This window comes from Melozone crissalis, unplaced genomic scaffold (genome assembly GCF_028551555.1).
Source record: "Melozone crissalis strain CALT ecotype California unplaced genomic scaffold, PUWL_Pcris_2 ptg000007l_1, whole genome shotgun sequence".
NCBI lineage: Eukaryota > Metazoa > Chordata > Aves > Passeriformes > Passerellidae > Melozone > Melozone crissalis.
The window spans coordinates 19,642,094-19,667,227 of NW_026535785.1; the positions used below are offsets into that span (position 1 = coordinate 19,642,094).

The following is a 25,134-nucleotide window of genomic DNA, read 5'->3' on the forward strand; positions in this document are numbered from 1 at the left end:
TTTATCAACAAAATGAAACATGAACATCTGACTGGGATTATTTATTGTACAGTAAGGCATTTATTTTTTGTTCACTTCACCAGGAACAGTGTCTCTGTTATGGCTAGTTAGCCATCTGTGTCCAAAGAGCTTTCAGGAAAGGATTAAACTGTCATTTGTTTTATTTCCTTTCATGAAATAACAGCTCCTAACAGGGCCGGGGCAACACTTGGGTATTGCTGGCCTTGTTATTTTAAAGTGGCTTTTAAAGGAGTAACTGGACCTTCCTTAGGGCTAAAGCAATGTGAAGTGTGGGGGTTGGTTTTGCTCTTTTTGCTCCTCACACATGCAGTGTCCTCCTGGAAATGGCACAGATCAGCCAATCTCTTGGGCAGAAGTAGAATTATCTGTAGAATTATCCGTGTACTTATTTTTTTAAATCTGATTAATTCACTTCATTCAATTAGCCAATAAGGCTTTAAGCACTGACAGAATGTGCAGCTAATCAGGGCTGGCAGCAGGAGGCTGACAAAAATAACCCTGGGGGGCAGAGGTATTCCAGGTCCTCCAGGTGCAGGGGATTCCCAGCCATCCATTCCCAACCCTCCATCCATTCCCATCCATCCATTCCCAGCCATCCATTCCCAGCCATCCATTCCATCCATCCATTCCCAACCCTCCATCCATTCCCATCCATCCATTCCCAGCCATCCATTCCCAGCCCTCCATCAATTCCCATCCATCCATTCCCATCCAACCATCCAATCCCAACCATCCATTCCCATCCATCCATTCCCAGCCCTCCATCAATTCCCATCCATCCATTCCCATACATCCATCCAATCCCAACCATCCATTCCCATCCATCCATTCCCAGACATCCATTCCCATCCATCCATTCCCAACCTTCCATCCATTCCCAACCATCCATTCCCATCCATCCATTCCCAACCTTCCATCCATTCCCATCCATCCATTCCCAACCTTCCATCCATTCCCAGCCATCCATTCCCATCCATCCATTCCCAACCTTCCATCCATTCCCATCCATCCATTCCCAACCTTCCATCCATTCCCAGCCATCCATTCCCAACCATCCATTCCCAACCATCCATTCCCAGCCATCCATTCCCAGCCCCACCGTGGCATCCCCTGCCCACCTACAACTGCACAAGTGGGAAAAAAAACTTCTGACACTTCTTCCCTGCAAAGACAGAGCAGAATAAACCCAGCTGGTGTGGAGAGTGTGCCCTCAGTGAGGGCAGACATGGGAAAACTCTTTGCCGGGAGGATGTGCCTGGTGGCCCTGGCAGGGGCAGTGTGGGCTGTGATGGGGCAGCCTCCCCAGGAGCACCAGTGTGAGACAAGTGCTCACTTTGAAAATTTGAAAAGGTTTATTAAACCTTGACAAAAATACAACAAAGGGCTACATAAGGTAAATGCTGCAGCGCTGGGAACTGCCCTCATGGATACCACATGGCCAGTTCATCTTCAAGATGGATGCTCAGTCTTTTATACCCCTGGGGTTGCATCAGCCAGCCCTGGCCCCTCCAAGGTCTGTCAGGCAGCTCTTCTGTGCCATTTATCAGTGCAGACTGCTTTGTAACTGGATTGGAGCTCAGGTGTTGCCATGCCCACCCCCTGAGCACCCCCAAGCTTTTCCATTCCCCACTGCCCCATGCAAGGGACACCTGTGCAGCTTCTTTGTACCTGTCCTGGACAGCCCAGGCTGCCTGATGGCAACAATACAGGGGGAAAGGGAACCGTGGGGAGAGCAGAGGACATCTAAACTACAATAACATAACTGTACATCACTAAAACTTCTCTTAATATTCACACCATAGTTATCCCTTAATTGCCAGAGCCAATCAGCTCATTATCCATCTGTAACACCAGCACCAGCTGACCCCTGGCTGTGCCCACAAACCAAAAGCCCTTCTCCAAGAGAGGGGCACATTTGGAAAGGCTGATGCCAGCAGCTCCTCACTGATGGTTTGGAAGCACTGGGCAGCCAAAGCTCTCAGGGGCTCACTGTGCTTAAGGTGACAAATGTGCTCTGCTCAAATGCCACCTGCACAGGGCCTTGGAGGAGAGGAGAGGGAAGAGAGAAGGAAGAAGGGAGAAGGGAGAAGGGAGAAGAGTGAAGAGAGAAGAGAGAAGAGTGAAGAGAGAAGAGAGAAGAGAGAAGAGTGAAGAGAGAAGAGAGGAGACCCCTGGAGCAGCTGGACCAAGCACTGGCTGGACCTGAAGTGAGGGGGACACTTCAGCCAAGGAGGGTTCTTCCAAGAGCCAAACATCTGAAAGGATCAGAGAATGGGTTTTTTCAAGGTCTTGGATTCAGGGACCACAGGTGACACTGCAGTGAATTCCACATGCCACCTCTGATTGAGAGGGAGAGCTGATTTGTGAGCAGTGAGAGGTAGTTAAAGTACCAGGTACCCCATCTGAGCCCCTGACTGCAGCTCTGGAGACTGCTCCAGATGGAGCTGGTCTGGCAAGCAATGTGGTACTGCAGGAGAAATAAAATACTGACATCTATAGGATGTTCAATATTTCTAGTAGCTACAATAGGAAGAAACCCATAAATAATATCCATCCTTCACTAAAATTTTCTGTATTTGTCCCCTTCAAGAGCCATTTCAGCTTTTCTGCCCATCACTGTGCAGGTGCTGCTGACATGCAGCCCCAAAATCACTGTGGACACTCCCAGTGTGCCTGCAGGGGTGACAGGGAAGAAGCAGCTGCAGCCCATGAAAGGGATCAGCAGAGGCAGCAGTGAGTGACAGAGCTGTGCAGGAGTGACAGCCCGCCCTGGCAAGGGGACAGCCTCTGCTCCAGGCACCAGGGAGGCTCCAGGTGCCACCAGCTCTGTGCTGGCTGTCACAGTGCCCTAAAGGACAGCACTGCCCCTCCTGTGCTCCCCTGGCTGTCACAGTGCCCTAAAGGACAGCACTGCACCCCCTGTGCTCCCCTGGCTGTCACAGTGCCCTGAGGGACAGCACTGCCCCTCCTGTGCTCCCCTGGCTGTCACAGTGCCCTCAGGGGACAGCACTGCCCCTCCTGTGCTCCCCTGGCTGTCACAGTGCCCCAAAGGACAGCACTGAGCCTCCTGCCCCTCCTGCCCCTCCTGCCCACGGCTGCTGAGGCTGCTCTGCTCTCCAGCCCTGGCCATGTTTGAAATAAGCTGTCCCAGGCGGTGGGGCTGCAGGTGACAGAGCTGTGACCCCACTCCCAGGCCCACAGGAGCCTCTGACTCTCCTGATCAATGCCCAGCCAAACAAAAGCCAAGAAAGAGGAAGGACACCATGCCAGGCTGCATTTTCTTAGCAGCAATACAATTCTAATGCAGTTAGACTGGATCTGTTTACATTCCCAAACTGGAATAATCTTTTCCTTATCCCCCTGCCCTAACTTCCCCAACATTCCACTGCCCTGGGGGCAGCAGGGAATCCTGCTGCATTGTAAGGGAGCTGCACTAAAGAACTGAGTCATGCTGGAGACTGAAATTCTCACTTATACAGAAAAAGCATTTCATTTTCTGCTTTGGACTGAAAATGCCTCTTCTTAGACAGGACTGGGTTTCCCAGTGTTCAAGAGGAAGACCTGGGAAGATGAAGAAGTTAAAATAATTTCCTCTTCAATGGCTATTTTGCAGCCTGTTTCCTTTCAATTTTGACAAATACTTTGTGCTTTCCCTGTTCACAGAACTCTAAAATAGGCAAGGTTGTTTGATTTCATTAGTGATACCATATACTTCCTGGGATTCTTGCTATGACATTTGCTCAGGGGAGCTGAGAGAAGATGCAGCTACTTTCTCAGCAGCAGCAGTATTACCACAAGCAGGGATCACATCGGTTTCGTTTCTTTGCTGACTTACACAGTGTCCCTTCATTCGCTTCTCCCCCATCCCTCTGCTACTGGGATCTGCTAAAACACACCTGGGCTTTTAAATCTGTGCCTTCAATGTCCCAACATTTCCCTAATTTGCAGAAAGTTTGTTCCTCTCAGGTCTTTAATCTCAGTTTTCCTGGGAAAATCTCTGCAAGTATCTTCCTTCAGAAGCCCACTGAAGAACATGCCTGAACTAAAGAGTTTTCCCCCCACCCCATGAAAACTGAATGTTCTCCAAAAGATTAAGATTTTTAGATTTCAAATTCTTGTGTTTAGGCTGAAATTACAAGCTAATAACAACAATCATGTCATTAAGTCTGGATGAAAGGTTTTGATCACGGGGAAAGTACATTCCAACACAGTTCAAATGAAAAATCTCAAAGGTTTGAGCCCCTCCCTCTCACACTCCATCTCCTCTCCCCCTCCCTGTGCTTCTGCAGAAACACAGTAATGAAAGAACTGAGAAAAGCAAGGAAGAAAAAAGAATTTCCTCTCCAGAATGCAAGCAAAACAAGTTTCAATTATAACAAGATACTTATTTTCTGCACAACAGAAAAATTTCTTTTCCAACAGGCTCCAGCTCACAGTAAAGGTGTAACACATGAAAGCAAATATAATTTATATTTTAGGAATTTCCATGATTTTTATACATTGCATTGATGAGAAATGCATTTGTGCACTTTGAACTGCCAGTAACAATTTTATTGTGGGATATACTTTGAATAATTCCTTTGCAAACAGCATGATTATATATTCATTAGAAATGGAAAGTCGTTCTGGAAGACCCAAGCTTCCAAATTAATGGTATTTCAATAAATAAGGTGGCATACATTCAACATACTGATTGTCCAATTCATCTTCTTCTAAGCTAAAACATATCATTGCTCTCTAATTGCAATTCCCAGCCATGCCATCCTCTTCATCTTAATTCTAAATGCTCTGCACTTATCAAATCATTTGTGGTGCACTGCACAATTCTCACCCTTAATTGCATGAATATTTTATTTTTGGAACAACACAGCTCAGCAACAGGCTTCATTTTCCCTTTCCTGCCTGAGTCTCTATTAAAGTAAAGCATTTACAGAAGCTCTGTGAGCAGGGAGAGAGCCTGAGCTGCCCCTCCATGGGCAGCAAGGAGGCAGTGGCAGATGCTTCCCCACTGCACCACTGCCAGGAGGCCCCACATCATCACCTGTCTCTCAAAGCAAACATAAAAGAACAATTTGCTTTAGAAGAAATAAAAAAAAAATGCCTGAACTCTTACTTACTAGGAAGTCTTCTTCACAGTACACCTTGCCATTGACATTGTAGAATGCTTTTCCTCGTAGTCTTCTCCCTGTTAAAGCACAGGACCATCAGAATTTTGGTTTTCATCCCAAACCCAGGTGTTCAGGGTGCAAAGTGAAAAGCACAGCCCCTGTCCCTGTCTGTGGGGTCGGTTCCTGCCCCTCTCTTCCCTGGAGGGCCCATGCAGAGCCAGGGCTGAGGATCAGGCTCTTGGTTCTATCTGGCCTGACCAAATCAGGTACCAAACCTTGCCTTAGGTACCCACTAAATGTTACCTTGGAGTGCAGGTTATGGAACCCAGCTGATAACAATCCCTGAAAACCTTGCAATCCAGGCTTGATTTTTGTCTCTTTGCAAATTGAGACAATTTTCTTGGCAGGTAAAATCCCAGCAGGCTCACATCCACTGCAATGCACAGCAGCAGCGTTTATCTCCAAAGGACTAAATAAAGGATTCTGCATATGGGTGTTCCTGCCACCCTCAAAAATATCAATAATCAACACCACAGCAGGTGTCTGCAACACTAAAGCAGCACAAGGCACACATGATGGAGGGAAGGGCAGTAAAATCACACAGAAAACTAGAGATTTCGTATTCAAGTTTTCTCATTTGCCATTTTGTTAGCCCATGTGGAACTCAAAGCCTGTGACAGTCATTAACTGGTGGCTCCCTTTACAGTGAAGAAATGCACAGCAGACTCCAGAGAGTCCCCACAGTAAGGATTCAAAGTAGGAATTCAAGAATTCAATTCAAGAACCACCAAGCACAATCAGTTTGTAGATTCAGCAGGTCAGAGCTGCTCTGTTGAAAGCAGTGCTGCTCCACCAGTGTAAAGCCAGAGAGCGAGAAGGGAAGGCACACTCATCCCAGCTCACCTCATTCCCACTCTCCAGGGTCCCAGTGGCCAAAGCTCCTGGCTGTGGGAGCTCTGAGCAGCCCTGGCAGCCCCAGGGACAGCAGCTGTGCCAGCAGCCACACTGGGCAGGGCTGAGGGCAAGAGGAATTCTTGATCCAGGTCACTGCCAGAGCTCTCCATGGAATGAGCCTGGATGTGTCCTGCAGCTCCCCAGGAACACCACCCATCTCCTGGAGGGTTTGAACACCACCATGTCCTGGAGGGTTTGAACACCACCATCTCCATGGAGGGTTTGAACAGCACCCATCTCCATCTCCTGGAGGGTTTGAACACCACCGTATCCTGGAGGGTTTGAACAGCACCCATCTCCTGGAGGGTTTGAACAGCACCCATCTCCTGGAGGGTTTAAGCACCACCATCTCCTGGAGGGTTTGAACAGCACCCATCTCCTGGAGGGTTTGAACAGCACCCATCTCCATCTCCTGGAGGGTTTGAACACCACCAATCTCCATCTCCTGAAGGGTTTGAACAGCACCCATCTCCATGGAGGGTTTGAACACCACCATCTCCTGGAGGGTTTGAACAGCACCGTGTCCTGTAGGGTTTGAACAGCACCATCTCCTGGAGGGTTTGAACAGCACCATCTCCAGGAGGGTCTGACACCCAGGGCCGGCACGCTGAGCCAGCTCACAGGGGCAGGAGTGCTCCCCACGGTTTCCATAAACAACTTTGAGGAAAATATGATGAATTTTCAGTGTTTGAAAGAGGCTTTTACATGTTGCCACTGAGATGTGATCCTGGGAAACAGCGTGTGGCACAAAGGAGCTGGGATCTGGGCTGGTGCTTTTGGGAAATCACATGCTGCATGTGGCTGTCTGGTGGTTTCACTGTCGTGGCTGAGGGAAATGCTTCTTTTGTGTGCACATTCTTGGGCTCTGGATCTCACGGGCCGCTGTCTCCATACTGCTGCTAGTGGAGTCTGCTCTTGTTTGTCTTTCCAGCTGCCTGGTGGCTCTGGTGGGGACCAGGGCCCTGGTGACCTGGGCAATGTGCTCATCCCCTCTGAGAGTCTCAGGTAAAACTGGGCCATCCCTGAGCAGGGCACAGGGCTGGGATAGCAGTCAGGGGACCTTGGGCCTCTCTCAACTGATGCAGGGGCAACTACATCTAGATCTTCCCTCCTGCTTGTCAAAGCTGGTTTTAAACCTCTCTAGGGAAAGGTAAAGTACATGGAATTAAAGGAAAAAGGGAAAGAGGCTAGAGTGGCTTTGTAAAGGACTTGTTGTGTCTGTCAGATCCAGGCTTCCATACAACTTTTGTTTAGCTGGTGGATATGAAGTGTCCACCCAGAAGAGGGTGCCATGGATGTGCTGGAGCAGCTCTCCCCCTGTGCTCACCTGGAGCTGGGTGTTTGCTGCAGGGGAAGGAGCACTGCCCTCACCCCAGCACACACCCACCGTGCTGAGAAAGCTGCAGGGCTGATCTGGGACAAATCCCAGCACTGCTGCTGGAGGATCTCTGCAGGAGAGCAAGGTGCCAGTGCAGAGAGGCACCAGCATCTCCTGAGCACTGCAGAAGGGGCAGGAGGACCCCAACATCCCACTCTAGCCCAGTCTGCCAGTGCTGAGGTTGGTGGGAATGGCACAAATTCTGCTCCTGTCCTTTCCCTGGCACAGCACGGAGCCAGTGGGGTCAGCACTTTCCTGGACTGGGATGGAGTGGGAAGGCTCTGATCCAAACCAAGAAGGCAAAGCCAGTGCTCTGGAGGGTCTCAGACACATCAGGTGTCACCTGCTGTTCCTGGCCCCACTGTGAGTGTCCCCATCAGCCCTGCACTGCTGGGATCCCTGCCCAGCACCTGCCACCTCTGCACTCCCAGCACAACACCTTTCAAAGCTGAGGGGAAAATACCCCATTTCCCCCATTTTTCAGCTGAAAAAACAAGACACCTATTAGGGAACTGACTTGCCTAAACTCATAAAGCAGGCAAGCAGCTTGCTCACATGATAATGACTATTACCAGCAATGATTAATAAGATTGACAGGCCTTTTACCTTACAAGAATTTAATGCAGGGACTGTACAACAATTATCTCATAAACAAGAAACAGCAAGTTATCACTCAAACAACCATGGATGCCTATATTGGCTCCTACATTCTGCACTTCAGAAATAAAGGCAAAAGTGTACATTCCCCTGCCCTCTGGAAGGGTTGACTGAATGACAGCACTGAACATGGTCAGACAGCACCCTCAGAGTGCCGGGGCATCATGAGCAATCTGCAGCCAGGGGGACAGGAATCCCCAGGAGAGGCAGGGATAGTGCCCCCAGCCCCAGGGCAACAGGGTGGGTGCAAGCCCTTGATGTTGGGAGGTTGGGGTGTTGGGAGGTTGGGATGTTGGAATGTTGGCATGTTTGGAGGTTGGGATGTTGAGATGCTGGGATGCTGGGACATTGGGATGTTGAGATGTTGGGACATTGGGCCATTGGGATGTTGGAATGTTGGGAGGTTGGGATGTTGGAATGTTGGGAGGTTGGAATGTTGGGATGTTGAGACATTGGGATGTTGGGATGCCTGCCCCGAGCTCCAGGTGCTGGACAAGGGGGCTTCACCTCTCAAGGTCCTGGAGCAACTGGGGACCTGCACAGCACCAGCCTGCTCTGTGTAGCTGTAATCTGTTCCTGTCAATGAGGCAGGAATTCCAAGTTAAACCCCCCTGATGTTCCTTGGGCCAGCTGAGCCAAGCACCTGGCCAGCCAGGGCAGGTGACATCACCCTGCCACTGGCACACAGGCCCTGCTGCTTGGCTTCCCTTTGAATGCCTGTCTAGCCAAGCCTGTTACTATTTGCTTTCATAATATTGAAACAAAAAAAGTCAAGAGCTTCTGACAGAACTTGATGCAACTTGCTGCTGGCTCATTAGGATGACAATGAGCAGCCCAGGCAGAGTTCACGGGGTGGGGCTTCACAAACCCTGCCCTTGGCTCCTCCTGCTGCATTCCCACCCAGGCTGCCCTGTCAGACCAGTTTGCAGCAGCAGCCGAGCAGGGAATGCACAGGGGCTGTGGGCAGGCTCCTGACACAGCAGCAGCTCCTGGGGGGAAGCCCCTTCTCCCCTGAGTGCTCTCAGCCTTGTTTTCCCAGAGAACACAAAGGTTTTGCACTGCCAGTGACAAAGCAGCAATTCCATTTCCTGGCAGCCCCACTTGCACCAGGCTAAGGGATTCCACACCTCGGGTGGGAGGCAGAGACCTCACAAACACTCCAGTAAACATTCACAGATAATCTAGCAGATAATTAAATGAAAGCTAGAAATTACTCTATCCCAAGGACTGATCACAACTGGTGACTGCAACCAACGTGACAAACGGCCAAAAGAATGCAGGTTTGTGAAACTCTTAAATAAAAATTAAAGCAGAATTCTCTCTAAGTGTTTAACAGTGGTTTGGACATTTAACCAGTTTATAAGTCTCTATTATTTAAATGTATCAATTACTTCCTGCACAATTTTTATCTCCTACATGTCATAAACTAAAAAGAAGGAATAGAGAGCTGCTCCTTTATCAAAGGAACAACTCAAAGACAGCTTGCAAAAGGAAAAATGACCCCCAGTTGACACAGGCTGTCCACAAGTATTGTCCCCAGTCTCCACCACGCTTTGCTGGGTGGTGAAAGCACACCAGCCAGGAAGCCAAGACAGAGTAAAAACTTTTCTCCAATGCTGTTTCAAATGCTGCTCCAGGACTCTATGGAACAAAATGTGAATGAGCCTAGGTTTTACAGTCCTGGGGACACGGCCCAAAAAAGTACTGGAAGTGTCCTGCCCCCTCTCCTCAAGGCTAGAAAGCTCTGAGCCTTCCCTGCTGCTGGCCCTGAGCATGTGCCTGTGGGGAGGTCAGTTTATCAATCACAGCCGGCACTGGGAGATCTCCTGTCTCACACAGGATGGATGCAACCGGATCAGGGGCTGACCCCCCCTGGCCCTGTAAGACAGGAGATAGGAATGTCTCACTGTCACAGCAGGGTTATTAGACCTAATTACTGCTTGCAGCAGGCTTTGAAGTTGAAAAGTGCCAAGCATTATTATAATATTTTAAGTACTTTGATGATTGAAAACACACAAGCCTTTGGTAACCATGATTTAGTAGCACTGTAGAGTAAGCAAGTTCATGTGAGAAGCTGCATTGTCTCCGTGCCTGATGCTGCTCAAACACAAACAGCTCCCCTCTGACATCATGGGAATGCTGCAGCCCCAGCCCTGCCTCCCAGATAATGCCTGCTGCATCCCAGAGATTGCAGCGTGCTGGAAAACCCACAGCACAGCACCCCTCACCAGCAGCACCCCCAACAGCCATGGGCCTCTTTAACTTCATGTGGGAAAGGCTCAGTGTGAGAGGGGACAAAGAGTGGAGTGACTAATAGTGTCCTGTTAGTTCTAATGTCACAGCTGTGTGGAACAAGGACACTATTTTAGCCACAAAATGTAATTAAACCTTCCCATATGGAATGCAATCCAAGAGTTCAGTGGTAGGTATCAGTGCTAAAGATAGGAAATTCGTTAGAGCAGAGCTAATTAACAGTCTGAACAGCCCAAGTTAACACAGTGGAATATCACTTCAGAGGCTGCCACTCCTGTTGGCTGTGCCATGGCTGTGCAGCACAGGGCAGCTGCAGGACCAGGTAGGGTGGCTGTCCCTGCCCTGCACAGCTCCAGGGCCCTGCCAGAGCCCCCAGCACGGCCATGCCCTGATCCTGCTGGCCAAAGGACACCCAGGAACTCCTGACCTGTCTCACAGCAGCCAGACAGATTCACAGCATCCCTCTTTAACAGCTCCTTCTGGAGGAAAAAAAAAGAATCATTTCACACTGCTTCTCTCCTTGAGATTGTTCCTCCTTCCTGCCTGATGAGCTGTCAGTGCTAAGGCTGATGGGGACATGCAGTGAGATCTCTGTGCTATGGGAGCTCTGGCCCATGACTTGCTCAGCTTCCTGAGCGTGGCAGCCCAAGCTCTTCATGCCTGGCTGACCAAAGAACTGTGCCTGTTTTAGTTAGCAATATTAAACATGGACCTAATTGCTCGTTAACTGCTTCAGATGCCATCTCTGCAGTGACTGATGTGACACCAGCCCCAGGACTTGTCTCATCCCAGCACCTCAAGTGACAGTCTGCCAAAGCTTCAGACCACAGTGACATGTAAAAACACACACACAGAGGATTAATGCACAACGTTTGCTCAAATATTTCCCAGCTACCTTAACAGTGAAGGAAAACTCCCATGTACTGCCCAAAGCCTGTGCAAGAGGAACGAGATCCAACGTGGCTCGAGCTGAGCAAATGCTTCTGCCTGCCCCCTGCCCACCTTGCCAGGCTCTCCATCCCTGCTCAGTGAAATGTGAACTCTTACCAGGCCAAACCTGGCTATTGGTTTGCAAAACACCCTGGCTCTTGGTCTGGGGCTGTTGGATTCTGAGCTGCTCTGTGGTGCACCATGGGCTGCCCACACTCCCAAAGCACTTTCCCAGCCCGGGGTCCCCCCAAGGTCCTGCCCACAGCAGCATCCCCATGGGAACCCCTGCCCACCTGGGCACCCCTGGCACACCTGGGAACCCCTGGCACAGCTGCAGCAGTGCCTGTCCCTCTCCCCTTGTGACACCCCCTGATGATGAGGAACTGGGATACACAGAACTCAAGAGCTGGAGGGCAAGTGGAACCTCCAGAATCCAAACCAATTCTCCTCAAACCTCTCGGCTGAACAGATACTATTTCTGAACAGTGGAAGCTAAATTTTAAGTCACCAGATGAGTCCAGGAGCTGAAACTTCAAGAGAAACACCAAGTTTTACAAAAACAATAAAGAATTAAAAACATAAAGTAATAACAAGCCACTCCTGCTACTTCCTCTGCCCAGGCACCTCTGGCTAAAACAGGGGCAGAACTTCCCCCAGGAGAGCTGTTTCCTTTTCAGCAGTAGAGGAGGTTTGCCTGCCTAGGAATTGAAGGTGTGCCAGAAGAAAACAAAAGCTTCTAATACTTTTTCTTTATTTGTTGCCATTCCCCCTTTACTCACATGTGAGTTTGGGCCTGCAGTTCCCCATCCCTCCCTGTGGCTTGCACAGAGCTTTCCTTCCACAGGGCTTCTGCCACTCCACCCACTGTGAGCAGGGCAAACCGAGGCCGCTGTAGCCTCTCAATTACTGTTAATTAAATTTTTCTCCTCGGGCTCCTACAGTGGGCTCACACAAAGCCTCAAGCACAGGCTCTGGTGCCGGGTCCCGGGAGCTGCCACCCCAGCCCCAGCCAGGGCGCCAGGAGGGGACTGAGCTCCAGCCCAGCCCCTGGCCTTGGAGAAATTTCCATCCCCCACGGCCCCCTCCCCTCCTCATAATGCTCAGGCTTTGTGAAAGAAGGGGTGAATTTCTAGGGTTTTCAGGGGTTTAAAGATAGGGGAAGAAAAAAAAAAATCGATGCCAAATTCCTTTGAATAGAAGATACTGCATGTTGGCAGAAGCCACTTTTCACAGACTCCAGCCGTTTGAAATCTGAAACACTAAAAGTGGCTACTGTGGATGTGCTGTATTCTTCTTTTCAAAGCAATCTGGCACACAGTTTTGCTCCCCTGTTCCAGGACCCAATCCTGCATTCCTTTCACGCTCAGACTCCCATTGACTTTAAGGAATGCAGGATTGGATCCTAAATGTGTGCTTTACTCACACAATAGCTCCTCATGGTTACGATCTATTGAGAAAGGCACACTTTAAAAACCATTTGGAATTGCAGGCTCATCCACCAGGCCAGAATGCCTGTAAAGATCTCCCATTATTTCAGGAAAAATGCTCGGTGTCTGGACTGCACACACACACACTCTCACACGTTTTCCTGGTTTCAAGCTGCAGGCACAGCTTAGCTTGAGATGCATCAAAATATTTTGAGCACTGACCTGATAGCTCCTAAAGAAACCACGTGTAATTTTAGGTTTTTTTAAAAAAAGCAAAACTCCAGGGAAAGAAAAAAAAAAAAAAAAGCCACCAAAGCAAACGTGTAAGCAGCTGAATCTTAAGGTCGGTTTTTCAGAGAACTTTTGTAAAAGCCTCTAAAGACCTGCACTGGCTAAGACAAAACACAGCCTTGCACTGCTATTTTTGAGGATGCTGTATATTGAGTTACAAGGCTATTACCATGCAAATCTCAAATGTACAAGCTTTTTACTCGGCCATAAACACAAAACAGTATACATTGTCCTTTCAGAAGAAAAGGTTTGCTGCTAAAATAGCAGAAGCCCTACGTAAATAACCAACATTCTTTCTGCCTGAGGTCACTGACTTGGCCTATTCAATTCCAGGCTAGTCTGGGATTTGACAATCTAAGCAGGGGAGAGGCCCTTTCCTTTTTTTCAAAAGAATGCTGGGATTTTATTTGAAATTTAAACTCTTGCAAACAAAAGGTGGCATCGTATGTTGGAGGCCTATGAAGGTGGAGTACAGGATGTGTATTGTTTTCTCCCTTTACATAGGTTCTTTCAGGAAAGAGTATTCAGAGTCTGTGAACAAATTCTAATAAAATATTATCATCAGGTAGGCAGACATAGCAAGATATGAACACTTTAAAGAGATTAGGAGATTCAATTTCGAGAAATATTGATGCGGAAAAAGCATAAAAACTTGTTTAAACTATAAATTTTAATTTAAAATAAATTATTTTCAAATTAATAATTGGAAAACATTCTCTAGCTTAAGTCTCTATACTAATTCATATTTGTACACCAAAACTGAGCTTTTCAGTGTGAATAACCTGTGGCTCCAAAGTCAGCATTCATTCCGCCTGTCCCTCTCGTGGCCCTGCCCTGGGAGGCAGATGGCAGCTCACTATTTCTCCTCCCAATTACCGGTGCCCAGCCCTTACTGGGGCTCTCACAAAAGCACACTCTGGTGCCACACAATGATCATCCATCTCCCTCTGGGCTCTTCTCCAGGCTGTGCTGTGCCCCTGCCCCTCTGGCTGCGCCTGCAAACCCAGCACCCATCACTGACCTGGCTGCAGCCCGAGGCAAACTCCACACTCTGCTCTGCAGCTTACCTCAGCCTGCCACGATGTCAAAGTTAAAAACTTCATTATCTTCCCTGGGATTTTGGCCCGTGGCAGTCTGGAAGGGAGCAGCTCTGTGCCCAGTAGGGGCTCCTCTGTTGCATCCAGCCCTGCAACCAACCCTGCATCCAACCCTGCATCCCTGCTCTGCATCCCAGCATCCAGCCCTGCATCCCTGCTCTGCATCCCAGCATCCAGCCCTACATCCCTGCTCTGCATCCCAGCATCCAGCCCTGCATCCCTGCTCTGCATCCCAGCATCCAGCCCTGCATCCCTGCACTGCATCCCAGCATCCAGCCCTACATCCCTGCTCTGCATCCCAGCATCCAGCCCTGCATCCCTGCACTGCATCCCAGCATCCAGCCCTGCATCCCTGCACTGCATCCCAGCATCCAGCCCTACATCCCTGCTCTGCATCCCTGCATCCAACCCTGCATCCCTGCTCTGCATCCCAGCATCCAGCCCTGCATCCCTGCTCTGCATCCCAGCATCCAGCCCTACATCCCTGCTCTGCATCCCAGCATCCAGCCCTGCATCCCTGCACTGCACATCTGCTGGGATGGGCCCAGCACAACCCCCAGAGGCTGCTGGACACACAGGGCACACACTGAGCTGTGCAGGGCACACTGGGCTGTGCAGGGCACACTCTGGGCTGTGCAGGGCACACTGGGCTGTGCAGGGCACACACTGAGCTGTGCAGGGCACACACTGAGCTGTGCAGGGCACACTGGGCTGTGCAGGGCACACTGGGCTGTGCAGGGCACACTCTGAGCTGTGCAGGGCACACACTGAGCTGTGCAGGGCACACACTGAGCTGTGCAGGGCACACTCTGAGCTGTGCAGGGCACACACTGAGCTGTGCAGGGCACACTGGGCTGTGCAGGGCACACACTGGGCTGTGCAGGGCACACTGGGCTGTGCAGGGCACACACTGGGCTGTGCAGGGCACACACTGGGCTGTGCAGGGCACACACTGAGCTGTGCAGGGCACACACTGAGCTGTGCAGGGCACACTGGGCTGTGCAGGGCACACTGGGCTGTGCAGGGCACACTCTGAGCTGTGCAGGGCACACTCTGAGCTGTGCAGGGCACACTGGGCTGTGCAGGGCACACTCTGAGCTGTGCAGGGCACACTGGGCTGTGCAGGGCACACACTGAGCTGTGCAGGGCACACTGGGCTGTGCAGGGCACACACTGGGCTGTGCAGGGCACACTGGGCTGTGCAGGGCACACACTGAGCTGTGCAGGGCACACACTGGGCTGTGCAGGGCACACACTGAGCTGTGCAGGGCACACACTGAGCTGTGCAGGGCACACTCTGAGCTGTGCAGGGCACACTGGGCTGTGCAGGGCACACACTGGGCTGTGCAGGGCACACTCTGAGCTGTGCAGGGCACACTCTGAGCTGTGCAGGGCACACTGGGCTGTGCAGGGCACACTCTGAGCTGTGCAGGGCACACTGGGCTGTGCAGGGCACACTCTGGGCTGTGCAGGGCACACACTGAGCTGTGGAGGGCACACTCTGGGCTGTGCAGGGCACACACTGAGCTGTGCAGGGCACACTCTGGGCTGTGCAGGGCACACTCTGAGCTGTGCAGGGCACACTGGGCTGTGCAGGGCACACACTGAGCTGTGCAGGGCACACACTGAGCTGTGCAGGGCACACTCTGGGCTGTGCAGGGCACACACTGAGCTGTGCAGGGCACACACTGAGCTGTGCAGGGCACACTGGGCTGTGCAGGGCACACTCTGAGCTGTGCAGGGCACACACTGGGCTGTGCAGGGCACACTCTGAGCTGTGCAGGGCACACTCTGGGCTGTGCAGGGCACACACTGAGCTGTGCAGGGCACACTCTGAGCTGTGCAGGGCACACTGGGCTGTGCAGGGCACACTCTGAGCTGTGCAGGGCACACACTGAGCTGTGGAGGGCACACACTGAACTATGGAGGGCACATTTCTGCCCCAGCCTCGCTGCATGCCTGCAGCTGTCAGCCTCCAGCAGGATTATGTGCATAGATAGCCAGTATCTTTTGTTACCTTGCAGGAAAACCCCACCTTTCTTGGCAGGGTATCCACAATCTCCGTGCCATGTTTACTCTAGTGTGGAATTCTCTCTTCCTTTCTGTCTCCTCCTACTCCTGGGTCAGGTTATTTAACTGAAAGGTTGCTTAAAGCTGCAGGGACAAGAAGCTCTCTGACCTCTGGCACTCTGGCAAGGCGTTCCTGTGCAGACTGTGTTATAAACTTAGCAGATACTTTCAAGCTTCCATATAATTTGCTAAAGTTTAAATTGGCAGATGTTTCCTTTCTCTCCCACTTACATATTTATTCTATCCCATACCACCCATCAATTTCAGGGTTAACACATAAATTATTTCCACAGAGCTCTAACAGAAGAACTTATGCTGAAAAAGGGTTTGCAAAAACATAAGCCAAGTATATATTTAAAATCAGAAATACAACTGCCTGCATTGATCTAACAACTACTTTGGGTCTGTATATTAACATATGTCTTAAAATATATTACTGAACAAGCCAGCAAGTGGCAACACAAGAAAATGTAAAATAAAGCTCCAAGTGTACTTCAGTTTAATGTTTTTCCCCCCAGGGCTGGGTTTACAAACACAAAAAAAGCCCCACCAAACCATGAGAGGCCTCCCCAGCACTCAACAAGCTCTGAGGGCGGGGGGTGTAGCTCTTCCCCCAAGGTAGTTTCCACTGTGGGAAGCTTTCACCATTCCATCACAGCCTCTTGCTCCTTATCAGCAAAGAATTCCACATTTCCAGCTGCTGCCTGTAAGCCAGGACTTAAAGGAGCACTTGTGTTATCACACTGTCCCAGGGTCCAAGTGCCAGCCCACTCCAGGGCACAGTGAATCCCTCCCCAAGGTGCAGCCCACTCCATCCTGAGCCCTCCAGGCCGGACAGAGCCATCAGCCTCCAGCAGGAACCACCACGATGGCAGCCACAAGGATCCCTCTGTCCTGGCACCATCCTGGCTCCAGCTCTGGCCAGGAGTGGAGTTCACTGGGAAGGAGCAGACAGGGCTCACACAGCTCCAGTGTTCCCAGGAATCACCTCTGAGCCTCCAGCAGCAGCACTTCAGGCCCTCCTGCACCACAGGTTGCATCATAACTATTATGTTTAATAGGCTCACTGGGCCAATTCTTCTCAAATTTGTCTGATTTCTCTATGAGATCATTTATGTTTCTGGCCCCTAAGCAGTCCCTGTGGCAGAGCCCCACAATTTCACTGTGCATTGTAGGAACTGTTCCCTTTTTTTGTTTTGAACCTCTGCTGATCTCAGGCTTCTGTTGCATCCTAGAGAACACAGCAGCCTCTGCAGTCATCACCACCAGACTAAAGAGCTCTGTCAGTCAAAATCTGAAACTTCAGCTGCAGCTGGGTATAAATGGGATGCACATCTCCAGCACAAGTGGTGTTTTTACCTAGCAGCATCCTGACACTCTGCTCAGGTTCTCCTTGTACAGCACAGGTGTGGAGACACACAAATGGAACAGAGTCCCTGAATCAGAGTTCACACTGTGGGATCTCCCTGAGGGGAACAGGAACCTCCTGAGCTCTGCACTGCCCCAAGGTCCTGAGCAGCCTTTGTGAGGGGTGAGCTGCTGAGAAATGCAACAGGAGGCAATTCCTATGGGAATACATCCAAAAGAAGATGCTACTCTATTCCAATAGGACTAAAGGAAGAAAAGAAGGAAGAAGAAAAAAAAGATGTTTGGTCCTTTATCATGTGGACATTGAGAGCAGGGCAAGAACCCACTGGAGGCTCCACCTGACAGCCAGGACAGGCTGGGTGAGGTTGTTGGACTGAGGGTACTCAGTCTGGCTCTCACCTACATATTTTCTTAAGAGATTAAGTAGATGATTTCCAGCCTTATTTTCCCAAGTGCATACATTCTGCTTTGTTAAATAACTCATGGAATCAGCAGAACAAGTACCCCTCACCATTGCTACCAGGCTCTTTCCTGCAAGTCATTATTGTCCATTCAAGTTCAGCCTCAATTAAAGTCCCAGCTTAGCCAGGCTCTGGAGCAGATGAGGAGAAATTTGAACAAGAGTGGAAGAGCAGACAGGCTGCTGAATGCCATCTTCACATGCAGTGAGCAGCAGCATCGCCTCTCCCAGCACACAACAAAGTATGTTCAACAAAAGGAGTGGACACAGCCCAGTCCTGTGGCAACATGCAGGAGAGCCTCAAGGGAGATGAGCAATTTCCCTAAACTCTCTCCTGTGCTGTCTCACAACAAGAATGGATTTGCAGAGGCAGCACCGTGTGAGTCAGCCCCAGCCCAGCAGCATCAGAGGCTGCTCCAGAGCCAGCAGGGCTGGGCTGAGCCATGGCCAGAGAGCTGCACCCCATGCTGCTGACACCAGCTCACAGGGCTCAGTTCCCCTTCCCTGAGACAAATCTTTGCAATAAGGTGAGATTGTCAAGAGCCACAGTGCCTAGAAATGACATCTGGAGCAAAGCTTTACCCTTTTCTTCATGGGACAATGGAAGAATGTGCCAGGGAGTGGTCCTTGGGTCCAGAAGTACAAATAAAACTTGGAGAGGATAGTACACAGTGGGAAAAAAAAGTTCAGAATGACAAAGTGTTAAAGCATCTGCTAGTTTTGAAGGACATCCTTTGGGTTTAGATTATTTAACTGTAAATTTAAAAGACCCACACAGAGAACAACTCTTCTGTTGCCCACACTGGGGAACAATTACACTGATGTTAATAATGTTACTTCAGATTTATCCTGGGAAACTTGGAAAACCTCACTAGGGCCTTAGATATGTGTTCTAGACAATATTCCAGTATTCTTTGCCGTAAACAAAACAAAACTGAAAATCACAGTTGTACTCAATTACTGAAATGGACTGGGGTTTGCCCAGCCAATTTGAAATCTAATCAAAGATCAGCCCTGCTTGGGCTGACCTTGATATTTTGTGCTGGACTGACCACAGCTTCCTGCACAGGTCACATTAGTACTAAACCACAAGCAGCTCCCAAGGCTGAATAGGTAGAGCTCCTGACAGTACACTCACTTCTTTTGGCACTCAGGTACAATGAGGTTATTGTTCCTTTAATGCTTAGCTTTCCTTTTAAGAAGTATGTGAGATTTCAGCCAATTCTCCACAACGATTAGTTCAGGATGAATGTACTTAACTCAGGATTCAGCTGGAACGAGCCCAAGTAGATGCAATCAATTTTCTGCTAAATCCACTTCCTTCCTCTCTTCTCTACCCAGCATGAGACATCAGCTCTCCACTACAGCCACTGGTGACTAAGACACTGCAAACCCCTGCCTTCAGCTGGTTACTCCCTCTGGTTTCCCCTGGTTTTTGGGTTTTGCATATCCTGTTCACCAATATTTGGCCTAGGGGGAAAAGACTCTAGAAGCAAATATGAAGAAGCAGCTATACAGCAAACCACGAACATCAAATGCTCCTGTGACCCCGAAGTTCATCACTCACAACTGCACAGGATCAGCTGCAGAACTGCACTGATAAAGGGCTTTCCCCTTTGTGCAAATTTTGAAACCTCCTCGAGGTTTCAATGTGCAATCTGCCAGCTTCTGTGCTGCCATCTCTGTATGGGAACCAAATTATCTTCACCACCATCACCCAAAGCCCACAGGACTCCAGAGAGAGCAGCCTGGGGCCCCTGTCCATGAGCCAGCCCCACACAGCAGGGTCTGAACAGCACACTGGAACAACAGGCATGATTTGCTACTTGAATCCAAACAGGGTAATAAAAAACAACATCCCTTCAAAAACAAGGCTTACAAAACATGATCTCTGGCTCTCACCTACATATTTTCTTAAGAGATTAAGTAGATGATTTCCAGCCTTATTTTCCCAAGTGCATACATTCTGCTTTGTTAAATAACTCATGGAATCAGCAGAACAAGTTCTGGTGGCTGTTGTGTTCTTTAGGCTTTCTTCCCCTAGTCCAAGGGACTTCCCCTAGTGCTCCTCTGCCAGTAAAAGTTGTTTGCACATGCATTCCAATACATGTACATTTATATATTTATAAATTATTTACATCCACATGTGAATATTTTCTTCCTGCACCCTAAAGAATCGTCTTGGACACTTCTCTGGGGAGCCTGCACCCCACTTTGGAGACTGCTGCTCTAGAGACCACTGCACTGTCAATACTGATTCAGCAAATTGTTTCCATGGGTCTGAATTTACACTGCTGTGGTTCCTAAGGTCAGTAATCCACTGACTCACTCAATAAATTATTTGCATTACTTCCAGGAAAAATTTTGCAGGCAGTGCAGTTGGAAGAGCAGCAGTGCAGAGTACCCAGGCAGCCAGGGGAGCTGTGTGACTGAGGCCTTGTGATTATATCTAATTTAATGTCAGGACATGGCACACTTGTGTTTTAGAGCACACTGTCACACAACTGCTGAGATGTAACAGTGAGCAATCAAAAACGACTGCTAAACAATTGTTTTTAAATATACACTAAATTGGACACCTTGCACTCTGCACAGGCACAGCCAGAAGAGCTGGAAAGTGTTGGTGGCTGTGTGCTGGCACAGTCACCACACAGCAGAGCCAGCCCTGCTGGCTGCACTCAGAGCCACTGCTCAGGCTACCTCTTCTTACAGCTCTTACACTTTACTTTCAAAGTGCCTCTCCTCCAATTCCCTGTCTGTTCCTTGCCTGGCTCATCATTCACTTTTACTACCCCTACTCCAAACACAGCGCGAGTTCACAGGCGTTTGGTAAACAAAGAGTTAATTCTGGAAGGGTTTAGGGAAGAAAAAAAATCAGCTTGAGGGCTGGTGAGAGGAGGAGAAAGCACCAAGCCCATGGGGGCATCCCGAGCAGGGGGCACTGCTGGAAGCCCTTCCCCAGCTCTGCCTGCCTGGCCTAGGCTGGGCTGCAGGAGCCAGGGATGGCAGGGCAGGGAAGGGCACAGGGAGCAGCAGGGATGGATGGCAGGGCAGGGAAGGGCACAGGGAGCAGCAGGGGATGGATGGCACGGCCAGGGCAGGGCACAGGGAGCAGCAGGGGATGGATGGCAAGGCAGGGCAGGGCACAGGGAGCAGCAGGGGATGGATGGCAGGGCAGGGAAAGGGCACAGGGAGCAGCAGGGATGGCAGGGGCAGGGCTGAGGGGGCAGCAAGGATGGCAGGGCCAGGGATGGGGCCCTGCCACAGGCAGAAGCAGTAACAGCATGTCAGGAGGTGCAGAGGGCCCTGAACAAGAAGGGGAAGGAACACAGGGTTTGTGCACCCACCAAAGGAGCCTGTGGACACAGTAAGAGCAGGACAGTGCCCAAAGCAGTGAGGGACCCTGTCACCAAGCACCCAGCACTGCTGTGCCACCAGCACCCCATGGCATGAACGGGCAGAGGAGAGGCAGGGTCTCTGTCAGATATGAAACCTGGTCCTGCAGGCCTGCCCCCAACACCACGAGGCAGAAAGCACTCATGGGGGATTTGGGGAATGGCTTTGCAGGGCCCCAGTTACTTCAGAAGCAATGGAGTTTACCTTGGGGTTTTTATTCCCCTTGCAGAGGCCATGATGGTCAAAAGTCTCCCAGACACCCTCCTGGCCCAAATGTCTCTGCCAAACAGCACGAGGGGACCAGAGCACTTGAGAAACCACTGGGCAGAAGATGCTTTGAGAGGATGAGCCCCACAGGCCTCTCCTGCCCCACAGGCCTCTCCAGCCATGTCACACAAACACAAAACCACACTGAAGCCACATCTTCACCTGTCACTTGGCTTTGCAGGACACAGGACAGGGACTGAAATGCTCTTTGCCACTTTGGTGTAAAGGCTGGGTTGTTCACTGCCCTGGAATAGCATTGTATGGGTGAAATGCTGAAGGCCTGAGCACCCTGCATCCCAAATCCATGGCAGGAGGTTACTTTGGCCCATGACCACAGGACACAACCTGTTCTCAAGGCCCTAGTGTCCATGAGAAAGGGACTGAGAGGCCCCAGTGTCCAGCAAACACAACATCATTTCCAGAGGAACCTCAACACCATTCCCTCCTCACTCCTTGCCTACCCTGAGCCTGCAGGGATGTTTGGGACAGGCAAGGAACACAGAACCACACCTGAAGTTATTCACTCCTGCTCTCTCCATGCTTGAAGAATACAATACTCATTAATTTGAAGCCAGGAGAGCAGGTCAGCCCTCACAAGAGGGTAGGGGCTGTTCAGGGGACAGCCCAGCACTGATCCCAGCCCAGTACCAAGAGCACAGCCCATGATCTCTGCTCCATCAGATACCAGAGCTGGGAGCTGCCACAGGGGGCCCTGTAAAGGGAGGAGCACTGGGTCTGGTGGACACTGACCACTGGTGAGGCGCAGCAGGGTCTGCCTCAGGTTCCCTTTCAGAAAGCATTTCCTGTACTTAACTCAGGACTGAGGGATCAAGTTTGCAAGTGTGGCAGTTGTCCATTTTTGCTTGTGTCAGCTCAGTGCAGGGCATCCACGTGGAGGGCTCATCCTGGTAAAATAACAGGAATTTTACAAAGAAAAAGTAAAATAATTCCTTACTCTTTCTGGCATCATGTTCACAATCACAACGCAAAATTACATGGTTTTTATACAGCTACAGGGAAGAGACTCACCTGGAGCAAACCCCAGGGTTACTGTGAGTGTGATGGGAGCAAGCTCCTGCTGCCCAGCTCAGAGCTCCCACTGCCCTCCATGAACTCTGACTACCCTACACTAACTGAAACTGGATTTGGCCATGAGTGATGATAAATCTAGAAAGTCCCAGAAGTTTTGGTCAAAGTCAGGATTTTCAGGAAATGAGATATTTATTGGAAGCAAGGGAGAAAAACAGCTTTCTGGCCAAGATTGAATTTACTGAGTTTCTTCCTGTTCTGTGTTTCAAGGGAGTGAGGCAGCGAGGGGTGGTTGGAAACAAGAGCTCCTCATTACCTGGGTTAAAATGAACTAAAATTTTCTGAGAAATTCAAGGAGAGGAGAAAACATCCCCTGCTGGTAAATAACTTTGACCTGCAGAAGTGAATTTACCAGAACCAAGCTGGCCAGTCTGTAACAGTAAGTTTATAGGCAGGCAAAGCATTCAGGTCATGTCAAATACCAGGGGTTAGCAAAGCACTTTCCTTGGTGCCCAAGGCCAGCCCACTGCTGCTATAATGGGCCAATACTCCTGAGTCCTCTCATTTAAATGAGAAGAATTTATGGTTGTTTATGTAGGCTTCACGCCAAGCCTGTTTCTCTGATAAGTTTCTCTGGTGCATTTGTGTCTCACATCCGATTTAGAGTCCTCTGAATACTGGAGACAGCATTCCTTGGATACTGAAAATAAATTAAAAACACAACATTGGGCTTGGACAGAGGAATGGGAACGCTTTTGACGTGGCCCAGGCACTCAGGGCTCTTGGGAGCAGTGCTGGGAAAGCAGGCTTTTTAAAATCCTGCACTAGTCCATTTATTTAATGATATATAATCCTCAAACTGGTCCCCCATAAACTGTAAATATGCATTATTTGAGCAAGTAATTAGTTTCAGTAGCATGCAGTAGCAGCTGTATGGTTTGGCTGCCAGACACTGCAAGTGTTTCCTCCAGCAAATGCATCTATTTGTGATATAACAATAATTACTGAAGCATTTACAAAGCTTCTCCCTTCTCCAGTGCATTGGCCTCAGGATCTCCATAGAATCTCAACACATTGAAAGCAGCAGAGCATCACCCAGGTGAGGGAGGTGAGCAGGATTATGTGATCTGTCCAAGGGGATAAGGAACCCTCAGCAAGTGGAGCTAAACCCTGTCCTCTGCCTCTCTGGGCTGAGCCACCCCTTGGTGACCACCAGCCTACCAATCCTCTCAGCTAAGAATTTTTCCTGTGCTGTTTGCCAATATCCTCTGCCAGAAGAAAGCCTCAAACACAGAGTGCTGAAGTCTGCTGCAACTGCATATTTTGTAAGTGTGAAGACAAACTTTAGCAAAAAAAAAAAAAAACCAAAAAAAAAAAACCAGAAATTTTTGTTTTGTTTTGTGCATGGCAAGATTCTTATGGGAAAGAGCTTTTCTAGACCCACAAGAAGTCCAAGCATCCTTAAGGTGAAGAGTGGCAGTGGAAACCTTTGATCTGTAAAATGAATTTGCAAGGTAAAACCCAGGCTGCTTTCTGGTGAGAACTTTAATGTGTTTCCAGGCCATACAGACAACTGTCCCTGGAAATGAGCAGTTAACAAGACTTAAGGATGAGATTGGAGCCCAGCCTGGCCAGGGGCATGGCTGAGGAGCAGAGCCAGAGCTCCCCTGTCAGACAGCACGGGAAGTGAAGGAACAGAAGCAGCAAATACAGATTTGCTATCGTGCTGTGTCCTCTGCCAGGAGCTCCAGCCCTCCTTAGGCTGGGCAGAGCTGGACTGAGAGCTGGCCTGGCAGGAGGGGAGAGGTCCTGTCCCTGCACTGCCACCAGGAATGACAGCAGCAAGGCCAAGGCTAGAAACTGCAGGAAATCAGGTAACAGGAACAAGAACAGAAAACTATTCTGAAGTTTGGAAAAGCAGGTTTGCTGGTGAGGAAGGACAGACTGAAGTTTCCATGGCTGCAAAGTGGTATAATCCTGACTCCTTGACATGGGGATGATGAGCTCCCAGCAGTCCTCAGACACTGGGAATTCCAGGAAAAACCAAAGATATGCATAAAAAATGGGAAATACCAGGGTACAGTAAGATTTCAAATGGTGCCAGAGGAGCTCACTATTTTCTGGAGAAAAAGATACTGACATGCAGTTAAGATCTTACTAAAGTCATGCATTGTGCCCGTTTGAGATGGAAAACAAAAGATGCAAAATAGTAAAGAAGTTTGAATTCTTCAGTAGCAGAGTAGACACAGCAGAGCAAATGCAGGCACAAAGAAGAAAAAGACAACACATGGGGAATGGAAAACTTCCCACAAGATGTCTCAGAGACAAAATCTGAAGTTCAATCCTCCCAACACATCAGGAGCACAATCAGGTGATGGTGGCCCACAGACCACACTTGGGTCAGTCAGGAGCAGCAATGGTGAGATCA

General features: G+C 49.7%; 1 protein-coding gene across 1 annotated transcript in view; it reads right to left on the reverse strand.

The window, feature by feature from the left end:
• The window catches only part of WTIP (WT1 interacting protein), an 82,716-nt gene that overhangs the window by 17,944 nt on the left and 39,638 nt on the right, over positions 1-25,134 (reverse strand). The window contains exon 3 of the mRNA XM_054269527.1: positions 5,139-5,206. Within this exon, the coding sequence (XP_054125502.1) occupies positions 5,139-5,206 (68 nt within the window). The remainder of the gene's footprint in view (positions 1-5,138; positions 5,207-25,134) is intronic.